General features: G+C 54.9%; 2 protein-coding genes across 4 annotated transcripts; both read right to left on the reverse strand.

Moving 5' to 3' along the window:
- Window positions 1–168: 168 nt before the first annotated feature.
- Cpt1c (carnitine palmitoyltransferase 1C) lies at window positions 169–13,302 on the reverse strand. The gene is given in 21 exon segments (XM_040736098.1): window positions 169–471; window positions 712–804; window positions 919–1,032; window positions 1,456–1,608; window positions 2,163–2,297; window positions 2,763–2,927; window positions 3,413–3,529; window positions 4,280–4,385; window positions 5,020–5,202; window positions 5,895–6,090; window positions 7,216–7,300; window positions 7,399–7,506; window positions 7,684–7,761; window positions 8,736–8,873; window positions 8,951–9,052; window positions 9,628–9,799; window positions 11,513–11,619; window positions 11,621–11,653; window positions 12,276–12,427; window positions 12,658–12,720; window positions 13,095–13,302. Coding segments are annotated over 19 exon segments (2,406 nt in total). The 5' UTR covers window positions 12,414–12,427; window positions 12,658–12,720; window positions 13,095–13,302; the 3' UTR covers window positions 169–288.
- Window positions 13,303–13,633: 331 nt separating this feature from the next.
- On the reverse strand, window positions 13,634–24,167 carry Prmt1 (protein arginine methyltransferase 1). 3 transcript variants are annotated; one of them, XM_005084744.4, is made up of 11 exons: window positions 24,024–24,118; window positions 21,887–21,940; window positions 21,314–21,415; window positions 19,805–19,960; window positions 19,640–19,703; window positions 18,036–18,178; window positions 17,562–17,649; window positions 17,356–17,471; window positions 15,597–15,747; window positions 15,066–15,187; window positions 13,634–14,642 (listed from the first exon to the last, which is right to left on the reverse strand). In XM_005084744.4, exons 1-11 carry the CDS (start codon window positions 24,057–24,059, stop codon window positions 14,559–14,561), a joined length of 1,116 nt encoding a protein of 371 aa, XP_005084801.1. In that variant the 5' UTR covers window positions 24,060–24,118; the 3' UTR covers window positions 13,634–14,558. The 3 variants fall into 3 exon arrangements, with proteins under 3 accessions (XP_005084801.1, XP_005084802.1, XP_021091407.1); XM_005084745.4 differs by lacking the exon at window positions 21,887–21,940 and having other exon boundaries at window positions 24,024–24,167; XM_021235748.1 differs by lacking the exons at window positions 21,887–21,940; window positions 24,024–24,118 and adding an exon at window positions 21,596–21,698.
- Window positions 24,168–24,361: the final 194 nt, after the last annotated feature.

A 24,361-nucleotide genomic window follows, 5' to 3' on the forward strand; every position in this document is an offset into this window, starting at 1 on the left:
CTGGACTCATGGTGTATAGAGTTGATTGAGCCGGTCTGGCCAGGGAGTTTGGCGTAGAGCCTGCTCAGGTGGTGGTGTGGTTTTGGTGAAGGTGAGCACAACTGGGAATCAAAGTTGTGGTGGAACAGGTGCCCAGCGCTCCCCACCCCTGCACAAGAGCACAGTGGATGCCGCACCCAACTCAAGTGTCTTTATTAGCAGGTGGGCGCGGGGATCCCTGGTGACCCTGTGTGCCAGCGCAGCCCTGGGAACAGAGCTTCCCGAGGGAGACCAGCTCCCTACTGAGGCTCAAAAGTTGGTGGAGGCTGTGGGGACCCTGGGGTCCACAGTCTTACTGGAGAGAGAGCCACGTCTATATCCTGAGCTTTCCCCGAGTCGCCTGAAGCGGCACTTGAGAGGCTGCCCGGCCTGGAACAGGGAGGCTACATCCAACAGCGCATCCTCAATGTGCTGCCCCAGCCGGTGTGAGTCCTGTGGAGAACCAGAGGGGAGCTAGGGAGGACTGGGAGAGCTGAAGGGGTAGCTACAACAATGGACCCCGGAGTGCTGGGGGAGAAGGCTGGGGCCTAGACCCTAGACCCCTGTACTGATGGTGGAGGCTACAGCCTTGATGTTGAGGTCTGACAGAGGAGGCTAGCCCAGGGACCCTGGGGTGTGAATGGCTCAATCCCAGATTTAGGGAGGGGTATGGAAGGCATTCATTCATCTCACTGTTTTTGTGCTGGATTTCTTGCTGGAGATGTGGAAGGTGACCATGTTTTCCCCCATGAAGATATAGGAGACGCCGTACCCATGGTCGTTAGCCTGGAGTGGGGAGAGTGAAGCCAGCCAGTAGGCCAGCCCCTCCTCCACACCCACAGGCAGGAATCCCATCCCTCTGGCCCTGGCTGCCCAGCGGCCGGACCACAGTCCACTCACAGGCCCAAATCCACCGCCAGAGGAAACGTAATCCGGATAATTGCGGACGTCAAACAGGTGCATCTGCTGCACGGGGATCTGGCTGGTGGACAGCGGCCACTGCTGCGACTGGACCTGAGGGGAACAGCGGTCACGTGAGCGGAAAAGACTCCCTTGGCTCCACTGCAAGCCAGGCCTCCTCCTATGCTGATTCCTCCAAAGTCAGTGGCTGTGCTCTGACCGCGCCCTCTTCCCCCTAAGCATGCCCCTTCTCCTGGCCCCACCCCGCCCTTTCTACTGGGCTTTCTCCTCTGTCCCTTTCTTTATCGTGCTGGGGATTGACCCCATGACCTCTAGCCGCTAGGCAGGGGCTCTACCATTGAGTCAAACTCCAGCCCCTCACTGGGGAATTCTAGGCAGGGGCTCTACCACTGATCCACACCCCAGCCCCACAGTGGGGGATTCTGGACTGGTGCTCTACTGTAGAACCCACTCGCCTCTCAGCCCCCTCCCACCCCCTCCCTTCTGCCATCCCCAATTCTCCTGAGCACCCCTAACCTGTGTCAGGAAGGGCGACTGCATGTGGAGGAGTCGAGAGGTGACGTAGAGTGCGAAGAGGTGCCGGTCAATCCCCTGCCCACACATCGCTGCCTTCAGCAGAGCCTGGTGCCTGTCCACGGCCACCCGGAACAGGGCAAGGCACTGCTGGTCCTGGGTCCCCCAGGGCAGTCACAGGTCATGGAAAGACAGGGTGTGGGCTTAGTGACCTGGATCATACTGGGCCTCAAGCCAACTTCCAAGATGCCTACAAGGCGGGGATATCTACCCCACTTTACAGAGAGGAAATGGGTTCAGAGAGTACAAGTGACTTGTCCAGGGTCACACAGCCAGGTATAACGGTATGTGCCTGACTTCAGGACCCTTAGGTCCTCCAGTGAGCCTCAGGGTCTCATGGCTGAGGGTTTGGGACAGGTGGAGAGAGGCGTGGTGAAGACAGAGGCCATGGTCACATGACTTCAGACTTCACAGAGGCTAAAGTGAGGAGAACAAGAGAGTGGAAACGGTTCTCTGCCAAGTGTTCCCCTAGTACTGTGCACCAGCCCGTTATAGCCCGAGCACACACCGTCTGTCACCATTGCCTCCGGCAGGGGTTTCTGAAGACTGACGGAGCAGATTTGTCCCTTGTTGTGGGTGCCCCTCCCACAGGCGTCCGCCATCGCCACTGTGCACACAAATTGGCGGAGGCCTGTGAGGCCCACACTCACTGTCTTCTCCTTGTCTTCCATGGCTCTCACAAAGTGGCAGGCCTCTCTAGTGCAACACCTCACTGTCTCCGTCCTGCCTTCCAGGAAGAGTCGCGTCATGGCTGACTCGTAAGTCAGGCAGAACTGACCCCTGTCCTGGGGAAAAGCAGAAGAACCTGTCAGCTGGCCTCGAAGGTCTGAACAGCTTTGACCCACCTCTGTCCTGACCTCCAGCCAACCTCCCTGTGCTTAAAACTATGTGGAGGAATCAAGATGACAGGCCTACAACAAGATGGCTGCTGACCCACACAGGATGAAGGTTCCGGAAGATGATTTACAGCGAGATGGTCAACCTACAGCAAATGGCTCACTGACCAGTCTTGGGAGCGCTTGCCTTAGTCTAGCTCGGAAGGTAGAGGCAAGTGGATCTCTGTGAGTTTGAGGTCAGCAAGGGTCACACAGTGAGACCCTGCCCCGCACCCCCTCAAAAGGTTGATCCAAAACACAATGAGTGACCCATAAGATGGATTAACAGATGACCCATAATGACAAAACCAAAGACAAGAGACAAGAGGTGGCTGGAGAGAGGGACTGGAGAAGGCACCGTGGGTCCCAACCGACCCGGAAGTGGGCCAGCTGCAGGGCCAGCTGGATGAAACTGTCTGAAGAGACATCGCAGCATTTGATGAAGCTCTTGCCGAAGCGGGAAAAGGGGAAGACGTGGCAGTCGACGTCGTCAGATAAGGCCCTGGCTCCCCTCAGCGCCAGAGAGATGGTCGGATGGATCTGCCGGGGAAGAAGGGCTGAGGGGTTTACTAGGGCTGAGATAGAGCTGGGCAAGGGTCTGCAAGGGAAGACGGAGATGTGGCCAGGTGGGGTGGGACAGAGAGAAACAAGAGGCTAAGACAGGGCGAGAGCCCCTGGGTGGAGTAGGGCACAACCGGGGTGGCGGAGGACAGAGATAGCCGAGCTTGAATAGGTTTGAGGGGACCGGGCTCGCTGTTGGGTTTGGAGTCTGAAGTTCTGGTGGCGCTATGGTTGTGGGGACAGGCCCGCTTGGGAGAGAAGGAATAGACCCAAGTAAGAGATAGGATGCGGCTGGGATTGAAGATGGGATGGGGTGGGGACAGCTGAAGCTCTGGGGTGAGGTTAGGGTTGGGGTAGGTGGACTCAAGGCAGTGGGTGTGTCTGCTGTGATATGACAGCTGAGACTGGGCATAAATTCGGGTGAAGGCTGGGGACTCACAGGGGAGATCAGAGCCCAATCTCACCTGTTCTGGAAGGTCCCACTGCAGGCGCCAGGGCCGGGGCAGAGCAGGGTCAGGCTGTCCCTTACAGTGGCCATCTGCTGCATACCCCAACCGGAAGCACTCTGTGGCCAGGGTAAACTGTGGGTAAAACTGCCAGTTATCCCCCTCTGGCCTGAGGCCACTGTGGAGAGAGGGAGCTGAAGAGGGCCCAGCGTGGGGAGGAGGGCTTCTCTAAGCCAGTGCTGTGGGATGCTTAGGTTTGCAGATGAGCATCTACCTGCTGTTCGGCCCTCTGGGTTCACATTTCTACCTCTCTCAGCTGCTTATAAAGATGGGGGACCAGCAGACCTTCTGTTTCATTCTGAAACAGCGTCTAACGTAGCCCAGGCTGGCCTGAGATTTAGTGTGGAACTGAGGATGACCCTGAGCTTCGGATCCTCCTGCCTCTACTGTTGGAAGGGCAGGCATGTACCACCACCATCTTATGTGCAGCTGGGGATGGAACCCAGGGCTGCAGGAGCGGTCGGGCAGCTGAGCCCAAAGCCAGTTTTGTTCCGTCTTGCAGCAAGACTGGCGCAGCCTAAAGAGCCTCCTGCTTTCCAAGTGATTGGATTACAAATGTGTGCTACAACACCTTGTGTGTGCATGTGTGTTTCGCTGTCTTTGCATGTGCATGGGTGAGCAGTGTCACATGTCTATGATCACACTGTCACTGTGCCTTCCTGCTGTGTGACCCTGGAAATTCACTTCCCTTCTCTGAGCACCAGTGACCCAGTCACCCCAGGCAGGACCCACTTCTTAGCTGGGTTTTTCTCTGCCCGTCTGAGCCCGGGTCTCTATTCCAAGGTCTTCAGGGTTTGTCTTTGGAACCCAGCCTTAGGAACGCACCTCCCACATATGTCCTGAGACAGGGCAATCAGCCCAGGAGTGTTCCACGCTGAGGCCCAGCTTCCCATTGGAGAAGACGATAAGGGTGAAGGATTTGTCAAACCAGCTGCAAAAAAAAAAAAAAAAAAAAAAAATTCAGATGGGTCACCAAGAGGCAGGGCAGGAGGACAATGTGGGCACCTCTGGAACTTATGTTGTGTGGGGATGTGCTTCAGGGTGCAGATGAGGCAGAGGAATCAGCAGGGTGCCGGCTCTGGGGGCCTCTAAGAGGGCTCCAGTCTCTAGAGGTGACTGCAAGTAGTCTCCACATGGATGTAAAATTCAGGGAATTTTTTTTTTTTTTGCTTTGTTGTTTTTGTTATTCTAGGAACTCAGCTCTGTTTGAGGCACTGGAGAGGCGAGGAACAGACCCATAATCTCGGATCTATTTTTATGGTTAAATAATCCTCTATCATGGGACCACACTCCATTAACTGACCACAGCTCAATGGAGAAGTTGATCTTGACCAGTAACTAGCAACAACTAGAACTGTTACACAGAGAAACCCTGTTTCAAAAAAGCAAAAGAGTCTGGGGTCTTGAGTAGATGGGTTCTCTGGGCAAGAGGTCTCCTTGTTCTACTGAACTGAGTTTGGGGTTACCAGATGTCCGTGGATCTGGATTCAGCTGCTGAGGTGTGGAGGAGGCCCGAGGTCTATACTGGAGTGGGGGTGGGGGGGGGGATTGATTGACAGACTTACCGGTCATGGCCTCGGCCAGCCAGCAGAGCATGAGCATAGGCATCCAGGGAAGCTGCAGGGTCCTCCCTGGTCAGTCCCGCGGGCTCAGAATCCAGGGACACAAAGAAGGCAGCCCCTTCCACAGCCTCCAGGGCAGTGGCAGCATGGGTCTTCACCGACTCCCGAACCTGGGCCCACATACTCCTGTCCAAGTGGGATGGGCCTGAGCCCAGCTGGCCCTCTCCCCTGCCCAGCCTGCTCCCCGGAGCCCAGCCTGCCCCCCGGAGCCCAGCCTGCCCCCCGGAGCCCAGCCTGCCCCCAGGAGTCCAGCCTGCCCCACGGAGCCCAGCCTGCCCCACGGAGCCCAGCCTGCCCCACGGAGCCCAGCCTGCTCCCAGGAGCCCAGCCTGCCCCCCGGAGCCCAGCCTGCTCCCAGGAGTCCAGCCTGCCCCCCGGAGCCCAGCCTGCCCCCCGGAGCCCAGCCTGCTCCCAGGAGTCCAGCCTGCCCCACGGAGCCCAGCCTGCCCCACGGAGCCCAGCCTGCCCCCCGGAGCCCAGCCTGCTCCCAAGAGTCCAGCCTGCCCCACGGAGCCCAGCCTGCCCCACGGAGCCCAGACTACCCCACGGAGCCCAGCCTGCCCCCCGGAGCCCAGCCTGCCCCCCGGAGCCCAGCCTGCTCCCAGGAGTCCAGCCTGCCCCACGGAGCCCAGCCTGCCCCACGGAGCCCAGCCTGCCCCACGGAGCCCAGCCTGCCCCCCGGAGCCCAGCCTGCTCCCAGGAGCCCAGACTGCCCCACGGAGCCCAGCCTGCCCCACGGAGCCCAGCCTGCCCCACGGAGCCCAGCCTGCTCCCTGGAGCTCAGTGCATCCCTGTAACCTCGGGCCACCGGCTCTCACCTTGGAGCAGCAGTCAGAGCGGCTAGATGTTCCTCAAGGGGACAGGCTGGGGAGGGGTCATCCAGGATCTCCTGGAACTGCTGCTCTAGGGCCCGTGGGGATAGCAGGCCATTGGAAGAGTGGGTCTGTAAACGGAAGAACCGGCCCCGGTGGAAGACAGCCACATGCTGGCTGTCTTGGAGGTGACGGAGATAGTCTGGAGGAGTATGGGCAGAACACAAGGAGGGAAGAGGCTACAGCATAAGACACCCACTTACTAATCATGTTCTCTGTCCCTTGGGCTATGCTCTTGTTATTTTTGACAGTTGTATAGTATTCCATAGTCCGGGTGTAACCCTGCTTAGCTTCAAATTTGATATGTAGCGGAGGATGACTTTGAATCTTGATTCTCATGCCTCTACCTTCCTGGTGCTGGGGTGACAGGCCTGCCACACCTCATTCATTTGGTGTTTGGAATGGAACCAAGGGCCTCCTGTGTGCTAGGCAAGAATTCTGCTAAGGGGCTGGAGAGACAGCTCAGTGGGTAAGGATACTTTCTGTGTTTCCAGAGGATCCAGTGATTCCCAGCACCCAGATGCTGCTCACAACCATCTGCAACTCCAGCCCCAGGTCTGACGTCATCTTTTGATCTCAACAGGCACGGCACACCCACGGCACACCCACGGCACACCCACGGCACACATGCATGCACAGCACTCATACACATAAAATAAAATGTAAAGAAGAGGAGAGCTCGGGCTGGAGAGAGGCTCAGCAGTTAAGAGGGCTGCTCTTCCAGAGGTCCTGAGTTCAATTCCCAGCAACCACAAGGTGGCTCACAGCCATCTATAATGAGATCTGGTGCCTTTTCCTGGACTGTAGGAATACATTCAGGCTGAACACTATGCATTAAATAAATAAATCTTTACCAGGCAGTGGTGGCACGCACCTTTAATCCCAGTACTCATGAGGCAGAGGCAGGTGGATCTCTGTGATTTTGAGGCCAGCCTGGTCTACAGAGTGAGTTCTAGGACAGCCAGGCTGTTACATAGAGAAACTTGTATATATATATATATATTTCTTTAAAAAAAAACTCTACAGAAAGACTTTCTTCTGCCTTGTCCCCACACTAGACTATTTTGAACTCTATACCTCCCCAGGTCAATAGGATTCCATCTTACAGCTGAAGAAACTAAGGCCTGATCAGAGAGGACAATGATTTGCCTGATGCCACACAAATCATTCCAGTCAGGACGGAGAGCCCCACAGGCTGACTAAAGCCTTGCTCTCAGCCAAAGCCACTGTCTCAGAAGGCACGAGACTGGGCGGGGCTTATCCTCACCTTTTTCCACTCCTGGAACCCGTGTGGTGTTGAATATCTTCTCGAACTGGGCAGAGCACAAGGGTCGCATTCCCATCAGCAGCGTCTGCGGGAGGCCGAGGGCTCCTGAGCCGGGCCCTGTGTGCGGCCCTGAGCCGCGGCCCCCGCCCTGAGCCGCCGCCCCCAGCCCAGGGATCGGCTTACCGGTGGGATCTCCTGCCGGTTCAGAAGGTGGCGGTACAGGAGGAGGGCGTGGACCGCATTGCCTGCACGTGCTGCCTGCAGTGGTGTGGGCGTGACATACAGGAAGTCCTGGTGGCAAAGGGAGGGACACAAATACACTGAGGCCATGCTTGTCCCTGGTAGGGGCTCTGACCAAGCAGATGGGATGGCGGCTCCAGACAGCGTTCTGGACTTTATCATATCACGCATGGGTCACCAAGGCCACAAGGCAAGCCCCTGCCGCCCACTGCCCCATCCCCTCCTCACCATCAGGTAGTAGGTGCTGTTGACCATCAGCGAGCCCCGGGAGCGCAGGTACACAAACTCTTCCCACCAGTCACTCACCTGGGAGGATAATCAGAGATGCTCAGCCAGGGTGGCTGAGACCTTGTGGGGGAGGGGTGGTGTCACCAGGGAGCCCACCACAGACTTCCCTGTGTCACACGGCAGAAGGCATCTCAGTGGAGCCATTGGTTATGCTTAGCAACAAGCAATAACCTATGTGTCCATAGATGGATTGGTTAGTTGTGGAATATTATACACCCATTAAACAGAACAAGGGAACGGGCAATAACTCAGCTGGCAAGTGCTTGTTTTCAAACAAGTCTCAGGACCCACATAAAAGCCAGGTGCAGCACTGAGATTACAGCTTCACTTGTAATCTTAGTGCGGGGGACGAAGAGACAGGAGAACTGCTGGGTACCCGCTGGCCAGACACCCTCGCCCAATCAGCAAGCCCCACGTCTCAGAAAGGGGCCCTGTTTCAAAGAACAAGATGGAGCTGGGAGCTGGATCAGCACTTAAGAGCACTGACTGCTCTTGTAGAGGACCCGGGTTTGGTTCCCAGCGCTCACAGAGTAGCTTACAACTGCATATAACTCCAGCTCTAGGGGATTAGATCTGCCACCCTTGTCTGGCCTCTGTAGATACTGGATACATGTAACACACCCAGGCATACAGACATGCACACACTCGTACACATAAAAACAGACTTAGCTGGGCATGGTGACACGTCTTTTATCCCAGCACTTAGGAGGCAGAGGCAGGCAGATCTCTGAGTTCAAGGCCGACTTATCCTAGAGAGAGTTCTAGGATAGCCAGGGCTGCACAGAGAAACCCTGTCAGAGTGGGGGAGAGGGGACTTAGAGCGTAGGCGGGGCTTAAGTGCCGTCAAAGGGGCGGGATACTGAGCAAGAGCTAGGACTTACTGGAATTTCATTATCCCACAAATCAAAAGCAGGCTGGAGCAGGCCAGTCACTTGGACAAGGCAATCGCAAGCCAATCACCACAGGGGCCGGGCTGTGCCCCCAGAACTCACGTAGTTGGAAGCACACCATGACTTGAGGTGCAAGTAGAGCTGCAGCCGTGGTGCCTGCAGCTTCAAAAAGTCGCTCGCCAGAGCCGAAGTGCGGTCGAAAGCGTCGTCTTCAAGCACCGGACGCACCGACTCCAGGTACTGCAGGCAGAGGCGGAGCAGAGCGTCAGAGCCCCGCCGCCCCCATCCCGGGACCGCCCCACCCGGGACACGCCCACCTTTCGTATGGTCTCTTGTGCTGTGGGCACCGGCTGCCGCGGGAGCGCACGTTGGAAGCTGAACAGCCTTGGGTGCCTCCCGGAGAAGATTCGAACAAGTGCCTGAGGTCAGAGGAGAGGACCAAGTCGGGGGAGAGAGCAGGAAGGACGAAGATGGTGCGGGGAGAGGGGAAGGATGAGAGAGAGGCTGTGCGGCAGAGACGACGAAGATGATGGAGAGGGGGAATGGAGAGATGGAGAAGAATGAGGGAGGATAAGATTATGGATGAGGGAGGGAAAGGGAGGATGGAGATGATGACGGGAGAGAGGTAGAGACAGTGAAGAACAGGTTGAGAGGACTGAGGCGACGGAGAGAGGGAGGGGGAGATGATGTGGATCGAGACCACAGATGATGTGCGGAGGGAGAGATGACAGAGGTGAGGGAGAGGAAACCAAGACCCACAGGGAAAGAGAGGGACAGAGAGAGGAACACAGACCCAAAGACAAGACATGGACAGAGGAGAGGCCGGGTGGAGAAAGAGAGAGACAGAGACAGAGAGACAGAGAGAGACAGAGACAGAGAGACAGAGAGAGACAGAGACAGAGACAGAGAGACAGACAGACAGAGAGAGACAGAGACAGAGACCCAGAAAGAGGGACAGCAGTGTGTATCTGGAAGTCCAGATCCTCTCACATACCAGCCAGGTCTTTGTGGGTGAAGACATAGTACCATGAGGTTCCAGAAGCCAGCCATGGTGGGACAGAAGCAGCCTTAGAGCCACATGAAGTGTGAAGACCAGGGCCCCCCACAGACACGAGGCAAACAGTGCTGCTGCCAGGAGCCCCCGGAGCTGATAGTGCTGTCCCCCCCTGAGAGAGATGAATAGAAAGTGGAGTCCCTGAGGCTGTGCAGTGGGCTGCAGCTGCAGGATGGGCTGGAAACAACCACATTTGACACACACGTTGATCTCATGAAGTGGGTGTCCTTCTGGTGCCCATGACCACCCTTATGGAAGCACCAAGGTTCTAAAATAATCACTTTCCTGGGAGCAGGTGCACACCATAGTCCAGTGCTTGTCCAGCATGCAAACACCCTGGGTTCAATTCACACATAAACTGGGTGTGGTTGTACAACGTTAAAATCCCAGCACTGGCTGGGGGGGGGCTCACACCTTTAATCCCAGTACCTGGGAGGCAGAGGCAGGCGGACCTCTGTGACTTCCAGTGCTGGGATTAAAGCAATGAGCCACCTCACCTGCCCCCTGATAAAGTTTCAGGTCTGACTATGTGATAAGAGATAGAAAGCCTTTAATCCCAACACTCGGGAGGCAGAGGCAGGTGGATCTCTGTGAGTTCGAGACCAGCCTGGTCCACAGAGTGAGTTCCAGGATAGCTTCCAAAACAATACAGAGAAACCCTGTCTTGAAAAACCAACAAAGAGAGAGAGAGAGAGAGAGAGAGAGTGAGTGAGAGAGAGAGAGAGAGAGAGAGAGAGAGAGAGAGAGAGAGAGAGAGAGAAAGCCTGATGTGGTAGTCTTGGGAGGTGGAGACAGGGAGATTGGAGGTCAGCCTACTCTATATATTGAGTTCCAGGACAGTTAGGACTATAGAGACAAACCTTGTCTCAAAAACAACAACCAAAACAAACAAACAAAATTGGACTGAAGAGACAACTCCACCGTTTAAAGCACTTGTAGGAGACACGGGTTAGATTCCCAGCTCAACAATTTGACTCTAGTTCTGGGGGATCCAATACCCTCTTTAGGCCTCCTCTGGCGCTGTACACATGTAGTGCATAGACAGACATACATGCAGTCAAAACACACATACAAGCCGGGCGTCGGTGCCGCACACCTTTAATCCCAGCACTCGGGAGGCAGAGGCAGGCGGATCTCTGTGAGTTCGAGACCAGCCTGGACTACCAAGCGAGTTCCAGGACAGCCTCCAAAGCCACAGAGAAACCCTGTCTCAAAAAACCAAAAAAAACAAAAACAAAAAAACCCCACACACATACAAATAAACTGTTTAAGATAGCTGGGAAGTGGCAGTGCACAGCTTTAATCCCAGCACCCAGGATGCAGAGACAGGTGGATTTCTGTGTGTTCAAGGGCCAGCCTGGTCTACATAGGGAATTCCAGGACAATCTCTACATAAACGTCTTTACACAGATAAACCCTGTCTCAAAAAAGAAATAGGTAAGTAAAAGTATGAAATGAAAGAGAGGGAGCCCTCCTGTTTGTTTGTTTTTATTTTTGGCTGTACCTCTATTAAAGTAAGCTCCAGCCAAGCGGTGGTGGCACATGCCTTTAATCCCAGCACTCGGGAGGCAGAGGCAGGTGGATCTCTGTGAGTTCGAGGCAGGGCTGGACCAACAGCCTCCAAAACAATACAGATAAACCCTGTCTCGTAAAACCAAAAAAAAAAAAAAAAGTAAGCTCCAGAAATTACATTTTTTGTTGTTGTTGTTGTTTTTCTAGACAAGGTTTCTCTGTAGCTTTGGAGCCTGTCCTGGAACTCACACTATAGACCATACTGTTCTTGGTGAGGTTTAGGGCGGTGACAGGTGTGGAGGAGGGTCCTTACCAGTCTGGAAGCAACTCTTTAATCTTCTCCATCAGTCCTAGAGAAGGGTCCAGCTGGAGGAAACAGGCAAGCTGGATTGCACTGAAGAGGAAAAGCCAGCTAAGGGGGGCTTGCAGGGACCATACCAGTAAGAAAGTCATTCTGTGGTGAGAAAAGGACATCGTCAGTCATATATTTCCTCTGAGGACATGCTCTATATCACTCTCAGTGGCTTATAGGGTCCCAGATGTGAGCAGAACTCAGGATCCCCTTTATTGAATGTATCAGTAAGGAGCTGGGGGAATGGTTTAGGGGTAGAGCCTTTGCCTAGAATCCCCAGGTAAGGGGGTTGGGGCTGGCTAGGATAGAGCCTATTCCTAGAATCTACCATGAGGATCTGGAGCATGGTAGGGCACTTTCCTAGAATCTACCAGTGAGGGACTGAAGGCATTATTTACTCAAGCTGGTCTAGATTGTTCAAGACCCTGGGTCCCGACCCTCAACACCAACAAATAAATAGAAAAATAAAATCAAGATAAGGAGACTTGAGTTCTAGAAGTTGTTGGGGGAGAAGTTGTGGGGGAGAAGTTGTGTGTGTTGGGGGAGAATTCTGGGGCGAGTGAAGAGCTGAGCAGGGGAGGCCAACGGGTGGGACAGAGCATCCCAGGTGAAGGCACACATAGCTAATAGTGGCCTGGGACTGGACATCCTGATCTTCAGAAGTGGGCTTCAGAAACCCCGGAAGCAGGTACTAGATCCCCAGAACGGAAGTAGCCCTTCTCACCCAGACACGCCAGAGATGCCTCTTCCAGGAGCGCAGACCAGAGAGGTAAATCTCCTGCCACACGGGGGAGGAGAGCTCTGCTGCCCCATCGGAGCTCAGTGGAGAAAGCAAGCTGGAGGCCTGCAGTGCCTCAGCCATGCTCCCTGGGGTCCCTGGGAGGGAGATGGAGTCATTCCCCCGGACCTCGGTGCCCACTCCCTCAGACCCAGGGTGCAGACTTGGGCTTCTGCTCTCAGGCCTTGGGAGGCTCCGGATGCAGGCCCTTAGGAGTCTAGACCCCCCTCTCCTTCAGACCCAGCGGTCCAACCCCCAGTGCCCTCTCTCAGATCCTACCCCTTCTTCCCCACAGCAGGCCACAGACTCCACACTCTTCCCAAAGCACCTGAGGGGTATTGCAGTTCACAGCGGGAGGGTTAGAGGGCTTGGGGCATTCAGTTGCGGACCTCTGTGGAGCGGGGTGGAGAACAAGCTGTCTCGCTGAGAATTCAGTGCTCAGTATTTGGAGTGGGGGAGGGAAACTGATCTAGGATTAGTTGTGAGGCTTCAAATAAAACATACTAGTTTTTAGACCTATAGGGAAATGAGTATCTGCCGACGACGGTGGCAATGTTCAATTCCCATTGCAAGGCGGAGGCATGGGGGATCCTTTTCACTATGGGGTCTGGAGAGGGATGGGAGAGGAAGCACCCTACTGCGCATGCTCGGCAGCGAGAGATGCTGGTGATGAGTGAACGGAGTCCAGGACAATTGATGGAGAGTCCCGCTAGCTTACCCCAATACAAGGCCCACAGCCCCTCTTGAGCCCTGCCCTGTACTTACGCTGTTCAGAGGTCAGCAACTGAGGCTCCTGGGTTCAATCGCATGGATACCTCCTTCCTCCCAGCTTCCCACACACACACATATATATATCCAGTCCCTGTGTAATGAGTCCACGACCTGATTAACCGTCTTCGGCTGTCACTTGTCACCTTAAAGCCCACATCCACCTTGCGTGCACCTAACTGGATGTTCAGGTCCCGGATTTTATCCCCGCCCCCTGATCCCTCCGCGTTGTGTTCCTGCCCCTTTCCAATCCCTCCGCGTTCTCTCCCCGCCCCCTTGAAGTTCCAGCGTCCAACCCCCCACCCCAAGCCCGGTGTTTGTTCAAAGGACCAGATCAGCCTTGGCTCTGTGCGAGCTCAGAGCCCTCTTGTAGAGGCAGCCGAATGGCCGCATATCCGCTGCAGTCCATCTTAGATGCTTGTGGCCAGGATGATCCGCGAGAACGGTCCACAGTAGGTATAGGGACTAGGAGGCATAATGGGTGCCACTAGGAGTGGACTCAACACGGCAGGCACAAGACAAGCGAGCAAACGACACACGTGTTAGTCCGGCTTTATTCCACGCTGGATGTTCGTTCATACTGTCCATAATGGATCTGGTGGGCCCTTGGGTCTACCCCAGCACAGAGACAAACCTGTCACCCAGCAAGAAAGGTGCTACCCAAGCCGCTTTGCTGCAGGTGGGGCGCTGTGGGGGTCCTAGGGAACCTTTCCCCTAGGAGAGTACCCCTTGGAGGGAGGGTCAAACCCAGAGGAGCTCCAGGGCTTGAAATAGCAGGCCTCAGGAACCTAGCGTGAGCAGTAGGCACAGGCAGGGAGCCAGACCAGACTGCTTTCCCAGGGCATCCTAGAGCCCAGGCCTGCTAAGGAGCTTTGGCTTTAGTTACCCAGCCCCATTTGGCCTTGCCACATAGGATCCAGATTCAATTCCTGCCTGTTGCCAGCCCAGGGTGACCGAGCTTCCAGAAACACTAGTGGGTCAAGATACTATCTCTATACTCCTGAGAACATGAGGGTGAACCAGCTCACTTAGAAACAGCACAGGAAGGGGAGGACAAGCTCTGGGCTGGAGAGGCAGACGTGGCTGACTGGAAGCCACGGCAAGATTCTCCTGCTGAGGGCGGCCCTGAACCTCAGCTACAGGGAGGAAGTCAGGTACCACAAGTGCAGGGAGGGAGGCTGAAGGCTGGGCCCAGGACAGTGAAAAGGAAGTTATGGGAATCCAGAGTGGGCGTAGCCAGGAATCCTAGCCCCAAGAACAATGGAAGTTCTCCAGGAAGTGACAAGCTACCCAGTTACCCCAGTCCCCAGGGCAAGAAGTGGACCGGTCAGCTGAGGATTTATTGGCGCAAACGCAACCATATAAAAACATAAGTTATGAAAAACACAGTCACGATGTACCCTCCCATCCCCAAAGCCCATCCCAAGCCCCCTTTCTGCAGGAGGCCAGCCTGGCGCCTCCTCAGCGCATCCGGTAGTCAGTGGAGCACGAGAGCTCACATAGCTGGCCCTTGAAGTCCAGGTCAATGGTGAAGTCCAAGTCGCGCTAAAAGGAAAGGTGAAGAAAGACAGGGCTCAGCTGTGGCGTCAGGCCGAGGATGAAGTTAAGTGTGCTGGCAACTTCCAGCCACTCCATACCTGCACCAGCCTTCACCCTACCATGTCTCCCAGCCAGTCTAAGGCAGTTTCTGCACCAAGTGGTAAGTGCTATTGGTTTACTCTCCCAGAGTGCCACCGCTGTCTCCAGCCCACTGCAAGCTTCCCTAAACCCCTTCCATCCATGGAACAAGGCTGGGCTGCTGTGTGTTCCCAACATCACCTTGCTTTCTGATAACCTAAGTGGCTCCATCTTTGTCAGAGGGCACTGAGGGTTATCACTGAACCCAGCAGCCATGCTGGGGCTTCCTGTACCACCCAAGATGACACCGCTCAGCACACCCCCACGTGTTTCCTCTCCTCCAAGCCTCACATTGTTTTTGGCGTTGGGCCTCATGCCAATGGTGCCAAAGATCTCCTCGCCAGTCTTCACTGTTAGGTAGTCCTCCATGTAGAACACAGTCTGCTTCCAGTGTGTGTATGGGGACTCAGGACCTGGAAGGTGGGCATGGTCAATCCCAGCCTCTGTCCGGGTGTTGCCCACACTAAACTATGACCAGCCAGTGGCCCCACAAGATCCCGCCTGTGTTTACAAAGCTACACTTGACCAGCCACTGACAGCAGAACCAGGTTGGAACCGGTTCTCAGTGCCCCATAGCCCCTCACAGGGAATTAATTCTAGGCAGGGGCTCGAACGCTCCATTTCCAACTGTCTTTTCTGAGATAGGGTATCACCGACCAGCCTGTGCAGGTTGACCTTAAACCTGACAGTTTTCTGCCCTAGTTCCCAAGTAACTCTGTAACAGCCATAAGCCCTAAAGGTTCGTCCTCTACTATTCAACACTGAGAAACTTCAATGATGTCCATTGGCCCTGGCCCTGGTCCAGCCCCACACGGCCCTCACTGGTAGAAAAGCCGGTCCTCTTGTGGCATCGGGTGAACTCAATGTTGAAGTAGGCCACCAACGCATGCACGTAGTCATTCCTCTTCACTTGCAGGCAGAAGGGGGAGGTGAAGGTCAGGTCCTCTACCTTGACTGTATAAATGTCCACCTCCTGCAAATTGGTAAGTCCAGTTCTCAGAACCCATCTCCACCTGAGAACTACTGCATGTCAGGACCCCTCCCATCACACCAAGTAAGGCGCCCAGCAAACTCCACCCATTCCCGAAAGTCTCCTTGCAGCCCAGGTTGGCCCTCAAAAAAATTATTTCTTAAAAAAAAGATTTATTTATGTGTGCTAGAGCTGGCTCAGTGGTTGAGAGTACTACTTGCTCTTCCAGAGGACCTGGGTTCAAATCCCAGCACATACTTGACAGCTCCCAATTGCCTTTAACTCCTGTTCCAGATATGATGCCCCCTTCTAACCTCCACAGGCAACAGGCACAACATACATGGGACAAAACATACACATTAAAACACATATATTAGCCGGGCGTTGGTGGCACACGCCTTTAATCCCAGCACTCGGGAGGCAGAGGCAGGCGGATCTCTCTGTGAGTTCAAGACCAGCCTGGTCTACAAAAGCTAGTTCCAGGACAGCCTCCAAAGCCACAGAGAAACACTGCCTCAAAAAAAACAAAACAACAACAACAACAAAAACATATATATAAGCTGGGTGGTGGTGGTGGCATACGTCTTTAATCCCAGCACTCAGAAGGCAGATACAAGAGGATCTCTGTGAGTTCAAGAGTCTACAGAGTTCCAGGGCAGGCTCCAAAGCTACAGAGAAAACCTGCCTCGAAAAAACAAAACAGCTGGAGAGATGGCTCAGAGGTTAAGAGCACTGACTGCTCTTCAGCGGTCCTAAGTTCAATTCCCAGCAACCACATGGTGGCTCACAGCCATTTGTAATGAGATCTGGCGCCCTCTTGTGGTTTGTAGGCATACATGCAGACAGAACACTGTATACTTAATAAATCTTTAAAAACAAACAAACGGGGCTGGAGAGATGGCTCAGAGGTTAAGAGCACTGGCTGCTCTTCTAGAGGTCCTGAGTTCAATTCTCAGCAACCACATGGCGGCTCACAACCATCTGTAGTGAGATCTGGTGCCCTCTTCTGGCCTGCAGGCATACATGGGGTGCTGTATACATAATAAATAAAATCTTTAAAAAAAGTAATAAAAACAAACAAACAAACCCACATTATTATATAGAGTTATGCGTGTGTGCCTGCCTGATTCATGGAACTATATCCATGCAGATGCCCGGAGGCTAGAGGATGTTGGACCCTGGGATTGGGAACTGCCTCTGAATGAGCAGCATGTACTTTTAACCCTGAGTCACCAATGTCTCCAGTCCCACGCTTGATCCTCAGGTCACAGGCAGGCAACAAATTAAATGAGAAAAACCCAAACAACCAAGACAAGTAGGGAGCCCCCAGCAGCTCAACCTCTAAAAGGCAGCACTCTCCAGCAGCCCTGCCTGTCTACAGCTGAGCTTTCAGGGGCTGGGCTTCAGAGATCCTTGCACTCCAAACACCAGGCAGGGCTGGCTTCCTCACATCCCAGCCAGCTTCCAGCATTTGCCTGTCTGGGGCTGGTTCTGCTTCAGTGCACTGGGCCTGCCTTGTCCTTGCTATCTATCCTGGAACTCAGCACCAGATGTGGACCAGACCATCTAATGGATAGGTGAGGAACCTGGAATGCTGACTCTGGGAGTTACCTTTATGAGGCAGGCGTTAGTGACCAGCTGCTTCGGATCCACCACATCCACCAAGGGCTCTTTGATGGCCACGTCTTTGATGCAGGACATATCAAAACCATATACATTCTCCCACCCTGGGTACAGATGGGGGTCAGATGAGCTGTGCAGCCCAGATCATGCATTCACCACCCACTCTGCCCTCCCCCTCTACAGCCCCAACTCACAGTGGATCTTGTAGTCTTTATACTGTCGGTCCTCAATGGCTGTCACATAAAGGGTGGCCCGGTCTGGGAAGATGAGGCCATCGGGTGCCTGAGGGAGGAATTAGCTGAGAGCAAGAGCCTAACACTACCTGAGCAGACCCAACTGTCCACCCCACTGTACTCCCTGGCTATCACCCACCAGAGACCCCTTAGCTTTCTGTATCTAACCCTCATCCTTGAGTCTGGCTCCTACTCAAGCCCAGGCTGTCTTACAGTTCTTAGGATCCTGGAGACAGTCCAAAGTGAAAGACACCCACCCCACATGTACAGAGTCCTCCAAGTCCTGTCATCTCCTGGCTGCTACTATACGGCAGACCCCTTTCTGACGCAAGACGTCCACACTGGCCTCCTGGAGGTCAGCTTCTCCTCAGGACCCGGTGGCACCCTGCTCTACCCTGTGAGCCTGGGGGCAGCCCTGTGGGGACCCCGCCTCACCAGCCACTTGTCACGGGCATGCAGCACGGTGTTGAGCATGGACTCGTAGAAGAGGCAGTAGCCCATCCACTCGCTGATGATGATGTCCACTTTCTCCACAGGCAGCTCCACGTCCTCCACCTTGCCCTTGACGATGGTCACCACTGCAGACACACAGCACGGTGAGCAGCGTCCCCGGCTCTCTTGAAAAATGGTCTCACTGTGTAGCTCTGGCTGCCTGAAACTCTTCTATACAGACCAGACTGGCCTCAAACCCAGAAACCTGCCTCCTCAGCCTCCCGAGCACTGGAATTAAAGGGCTATAAAACTGGACCCACATAAAACCAAAAACCCTGGACCCAGCTCAAGCCAGAGGCGCCGCAGCAGCGGCCTCATGCTGGTTTGTGGGGCTGGGAGGGGCTCTCTTAAGAGCCCAGGGTTAATATTCTCCAGGTCGGGGCTTCCGCTCCTAACAACCCTCAGAACAAGCAGTGAGTAAGTATGTCAGACCTTTCAAACGAGGGCTCAGTGCTCGCCACCAAGCGGATGACCCGAGTTCTATCCCTAGGACCCACAGGGTAGAATGAGCGAGTAGACTTCCACTAACTGTCCTTTGACCTCCACACAGACCCACACCCCAATAAATTAAATAGTGTTAGAAAAAAAAACCCAACTAACTATACAGCTAGCCGGGCCTGGTGACACAGGCCTGTCACCCCATCTTCGTAGGAAGCTAAGACTCCAGAACTGAAATTTCAAAATTCATAGAGTATACTAATGAACTTATCTTACAAGTATGTGACGACATTCCATGGAAACTTTGCTTCAGTCTCCAGGGCAAGGAGGCAGGCATGGGTGGATGCGGCCTATTGGGCTCTGGGTGACAGTGCCTACTTAAGGTAGTATGTGGCTGGTTGGCAATGGCGCACACCTTTAATCCCAGCATGTGAGAGGCAGAGGCAGGTGGATCTGTGAGTTCAAGGATAGCCTGTCTACAGAGTGAGTTCTAGGACAGCCTGGGCTACAGAGTGAGATCCTGACTCAAAGACAAAACACCAAACACACACACACCCCCATAAACACTTAACCACATCAAAAACTAGTTTGGTGTGAAATGCCGTGCCAGAGATAAATGTCTAAGTAGATTAAAGACCTCCAACAGACAGGCTTAAATAAATGTATCCATTTGTATATGAGCAAGGCCTTTAAAGGAGCCAGGTGTCCAACCCTCAGGTGGGAAAATGCGGAGCTGCAGACTTGTAGCAAGTGTCCCCTGCACACCCAACCGTGCAGTGTGGAGGAAGCTGTGGACACACTGGCACCAGGCATGGCATTCTCAGGAAGGCAGTGTCAGTCACGGCCAGAGTGGACTGCCGAGGCAGAGCTCACAGCCCCAGACGTGACAACTCAAAAGCAGGGTGGCAGAGTTCCTGCCTTGCATGCGGATCGCCTAAGTTTAATCCTGACACTCCCCAAACAGCCCCCCAAAACCCGAAAGCACCAGGGCCAACAGACCCCAAACACAAAGGAGCCACCAGCTGCCCACTGTGGCCTCTAATGCTTCACTGAGGCGTCCAAGAAGCTGGCTGCAGCGTCGTCCCCTTTGCCCTTCCCCTACTTCTCACCGTGGTCCAACTTGTTGGCTTTCACAATCTTCACGGCATAATCAGATATGCTGGAACACTCAATCTGGGGCAGAAGAAAGAAGGGCGGAATCCAATGCTTCCTCTCCCACCCTCTCCAGCCTCCATCCAGCCCACCCCCGGCAGGCCCCTTTCCGAAAGACTTACCCCAATGACCTTACGGGCCCCTGCCTTGGCTGCAAACATGCAGAGGATGCCAGTGCCTGAACCCACGTCCAGCACCACCTTGTCTTTGAAGAGGTGCCGATTGTGAAACATAGAGTTGCGGTATGTAAGGGTACGCACCTCATCCTTGAGCATCTCCTACGCATGAAGACAGAGGACCGGAATGATGAACACAGAGAAACCACCACACCCATGGTGAAGAAGGTCAGTGCTCAGACCCCTCAGTTTCCCTCCCTTCGTCAAGCTCCTATTTAGAGGACACGCATACTGGCCAGGTTTATCAGTGCCACCCAAGACCCAGAGATGAATCAGGAGGCTGAGGCAGGAAGACTCTGGCTTTAAGGCCAGCCTAGAACACCAAAAGGCATGACAGTATTGGCCTGTCAGGCAGGAGGAGCAAAAGCGAGGACAGGCTTAGACAAGTTAACACAGAGAGTAAGCAGACACAGGTGAGCAGCAAGGAGGTCGCATAGCACATGTAAGAGGTCAACTCTCGTGTCACCTTGCAGGCTCCAGCTGCCTTCTTTTTTGACATGGTGTCTGAGACCTGGTAGCTGATCAGGTTAGCTAGCCTTCCAGTGAGCCCCAGGAACAGCATGTCTCTGTCCTACCCCCAGAGCAAGCACACACTACTATGCTTGCTGTTCTAGAACTTATCGTGCACGCAGAACATGGAGGCCACAGGACAATTTTCCCCACGTATTCTGAGTTCTAAGGATCAAGTTTAGGCCGTCAGGCTTGTGTGCCAAGCACGTCTACCACAGAACCATCTTGCCAGCCTATGCCTGACTTTGGGGATTAAACTCTGCAACTCACACTTGCATGGCAAGACCTTTATAACTGAGGTTTGTCCCCAAAAGTTAATTTTGTCTTATGCATATCTTCCATTTCTTCCCTTTATGATGGTGGGGATGGAGGCCAGGTCCAGCATATGCTACACAACTGCTCTACCCTTACTGCTTAGCCACACTCCACGGGGAGGAGCTTTTTTTTGAGACAGGGTTTCTCTGTAGCTTTGGAGGCTGTCCTGGAACTCACTTTGTACCCCAGGCTGGCCTCGAACTCACAGAAATCCGCCTGCCTCTGCCTCCCGAGTGCTGGGATTAATGGCGTGCGCCACCAACGCCCGGCTTGGGGGAGGAGCTTTTTAAAAGGCCCTTGGAAAAGATGAGGATTCCTTAGAATGCCATTTCGGTTGACTGAACCCTGGGTCTCCATCAAAAGGGTGGGGGAAACCTAGTGTGGCATGAGCTGTGGGCTAATTCCCACCGCCAATCACCAGAGGGCGCCAGACACCGGCAAGGCCTGACCTCATCCTGAGGTCTGAGGCACGCAGGCGCAGCACTCCCGTCCCAGACAGAAGACTGGGCTAACCCACCTCCAAGGCGGTGGACCTGGGAAGGGTAGCAGTGCCCTCGTGGGGACAGTCACCTCCTGTCCCACCTGCCAGCCATTCAGGATGCTCTGGATTCAGGGGAAGTCTTCACTCACCTCATGGATGCCAAAGTGGGCATAGGAGTCAAAGTAGTAGTCTTTGGATGTCATGTCCTCAGCATTGGGCTTCTCACTGCTTTCTGCTTGAGCACAGGAAACCTGAGAGGAGGGAGTAGCAAAAGGGTCACAGGTGGGTCATCTGAGCCTCCTCAACCTGCAAGAAGGCCCTCCTCAGAATGGGACAACCCTCCAGCCCCTCCAGCATCTTCCTTGCCCAGGCACTGTTTCCACTTCCAGGACCCACCCGAGCACCGTCCAGGGAGCAGACGCCTCGCCTACCATCTCTCTAGGCTCTATGCCCGTCTCTAGCTCAGCCCACAGCTGGGGAGGAAGGGGAGGGAGGGCAGAGAGGGCAGACACATGGAAAGCCAGGGGAGGAGGGCTGGAGATGGAGTTAAGGAAGCAGCCATGGTTCTGGGGGAGCCAGGAAGAGGTCTGTCTATGTGTTTAGGGGCACAGAGGAATCAGCTTTGGAGCAAGAGGATGATGAGACCTCCTGGGGAGCCAGGTGTGTATCATGTGCTTATGGGAGTGGGCTGGGTGGGTGGGGTTTCACAAAAGGATATTTACTTCTTCAAGAGGCGGCTGGAGGCTCATCCCATTAGCCAAGGTGGCTACAAAATTCTAGGAGAGAGTAACAGGGAAAAAGGGTTAGCTATGGGGTGGTGGGGAGGCCTTTGGGGCAGTGAGTGTTTTGTAGGCTGGCTTTTCCTGGGCATGGGAGTGGTGTAAGCAGGAGCAAGCAATGAGGCTGCAGTTGGGTGAGAAAGGTAGAAAGGGGGGGGGGGGGAGGGGCCTCCTGTCCCAGCTGCTGGCTGAGGAGATGATGGTGGCTGGCCCCATGCTGTCCCTCTATGGTCAGACAACTGGCCACATACACCTACCCTGTCTAGGCCAGAGGACCCAACGCCTGCCAGGGCACATGGGCACTGCCAGCTGCCGCTCCCCTTCACTACCTAATCCCCTAGACTTGGTGACACTTCCTGACAGGCACACCACACTCAAGTGCCAGGCATGAGTAAACCGGAGAGGGCTGACAGGTAAGCGGTGCTGGGCACCTGTGTGCCCCATCTCAATCCTGCCTCCTGGTCAAAGAGGATTCCATTAGAAGATGTGGCGTACCACCACAGCACAGCCAGTATACCACCCCCAACGCCACCGGGGGGAGGAACACGAGGGTCAAGCCTGCCCCCTGAAGGGTGTGCCCCCAGGGCTACAACACATGCCCCTGAAGCCCCTCCTTGCACACCCCACCTGAAAACAGCCCTCTTTTTTCCCTGTCCAGAAGTGCCAGGCCCTGGGTCACTTCAGTGACACTGCAGGCTAACTGATCCCATGGCAAGTGTCCCAGCAACTGACCTTCCTCTCCAGAGAACTTGAAGAGGTACGGCCACCATCAGATGATAGCCCATCAATGACTGCTGTCTAAGGCCAGAGAGGCCATGATCTACCATGCTCTCAGCCCCCCACAGCAGTGGGGGGAGTCCCCATGACGACCTCTCTTTTTCAGTAGTACAGATACCAGCAGGTAAACAACAGACTGAAGAGGGTTAGTTCTGTTTCTGGCTTTTTTTTTTTTTTTTTTTGAGACAGGGTTTCTCTGTGTAGCTTTGAAGCCTGTCCTGGAACTCGCTCTAATAAGCCAGGCTGGCCTTGAACTCACAGAGATCCGCCTGTCTCTGCCTCCCGAGTGCTGGGATTAAAGGCGCGTACCATGGCCTGGATGACTGACTGAAGAGGGATTTGAAATCTGAGACTAGGACCTGATTTACAGGCCTAGTAGAGGACTCTTTCACAAGAGCTACTCCGGGAGGCTTAAGGAAGGATGGCAAGTTCAAGGCCAGCCTGGGCAACAGGGTGAATTCAAGGCCAGACCCACTGTGCATCAAAGGAAGTAAAAAGTGGACTGACTACACCTCAGGGGTGGAAACACTCAACTACAAACAAATAAGCCAGATGCTAGAATTAGATTCTGGGGGGGACCCTAAAAAAGGGATCGGGTGGGGGTTACGGCCGCTTGGTCCGTGTACCTATAGAGCCATCCACCCGAGGGCGCTTCCATGAGGCGGTGGGCTTTCGGCCACGCCCCATGAAAAAAGAGCCCCTTTCACAAGCCCATACTGACCACGAGGGGGTGCCCGGTGCCGGATCCGGGTCTCCTCGGTAGAGATGCCCCACCATCCTCTAACAGAGAGGTCACAGGTCTCTGCCCATCCCCCCCAACCGCACAAGGGTAACTCAGAGTGGAGGCAAGTGAGGCGCGGGGGTGATGCTCTCAGGTCAAGCCCCACGAGGCTGCACGGATGTCCACAGCCCAGCCTGGGTGAGCGGATGGCACGGCGCAGGTGGCACCCCCAGGACCCCGGGAGTGCAGCCCAGGTCATCGGGCCGGGGGCGGGGCCTTTGTCCCGCACGTGGAACCCGCGGGGCCCCTCGAGTGGCACACCCCTCCCCACGCTGCGCGACCACGTGCGGCCCGGCTGGACGCGCCCCCGGCCCGCGACCACGTGCGACGGCCCTCGACTCGACTGCGAGCTCCGAGAGCCCCATGAGCTGGGGTCACCCTCGTCACGATCGAACACGTCCCCCGATGCTGACCTACGCGAGGCCCAGCGCACCCAAGGCCCCGTCTCCACAGTCCAGGCCGTGGGTGATCCGTCGCCCGCCCCCCCTCCACCCCCCGGGCCTAAAGAGCCCAGCTACTCACCTCCATGATGCAGTTCGCGGCCTCGGCTGCCGCCATCTTCACCCGAGTCCTCCGGCCTCCGAGACCCCCCCCTTTCTTCTCTCTCCCCCCCGACCGGGGACCGCCTTTTACCAGAGGGTCTACCGCCCGGCCCCCGAGACCCCGCCATACGTTTTCATTGGCTGCTACAGACGTCAATCTAAAAGCCATTGGGTGGTATGCACGTCCGTCAAAATTCAAGTGCCCGCCCCTCCTAGCGTTCAAAGGACCATCCCCTCCTGTCGGCTAGGAAGGGAACAACTGTCTGTCTATCTTAGCCAGCTCATATGATGATTGGATAATATCCCACCAAGTCTTCC

The sequence above is a fragment of the Mesocricetus auratus genome, unplaced genomic scaffold (genome assembly GCF_017639785.1).
Source record: "Mesocricetus auratus isolate SY011 unplaced genomic scaffold, BCM_Maur_2.0 Super-Scaffold_100054, whole genome shotgun sequence".
Taxonomy (NCBI): Eukaryota; Metazoa; Chordata; class Mammalia; order Rodentia; family Cricetidae; genus Mesocricetus; species Mesocricetus auratus.

What these genes read in the sequence shown, in the direction of transcription:
- Prmt1 (XM_005084744.4), bottom strand. Translation starts at nt 24,059, where the DNA reads ATGGCGGCAGCCGAGGCCGCGAACTGCATCATGGAG. An exon ending in AGCCAACAAGTTGGACCACG is followed by an intron (nt 18,179 to 19,639) that starts GTGAGAAGTAGG and finishes GTGTGTCTGCAG; the next exon opens with TGGTGACCATCGTCAAGGGC. An exon ending in GAGGACCGGCTTTTCTACCA is followed by an intron (nt 15,188 to 15,596) that starts GTGAGGGCCGTG and finishes CCCACCTTCCAG; the next exon opens with GTCCTGAGTCCCCATACACA.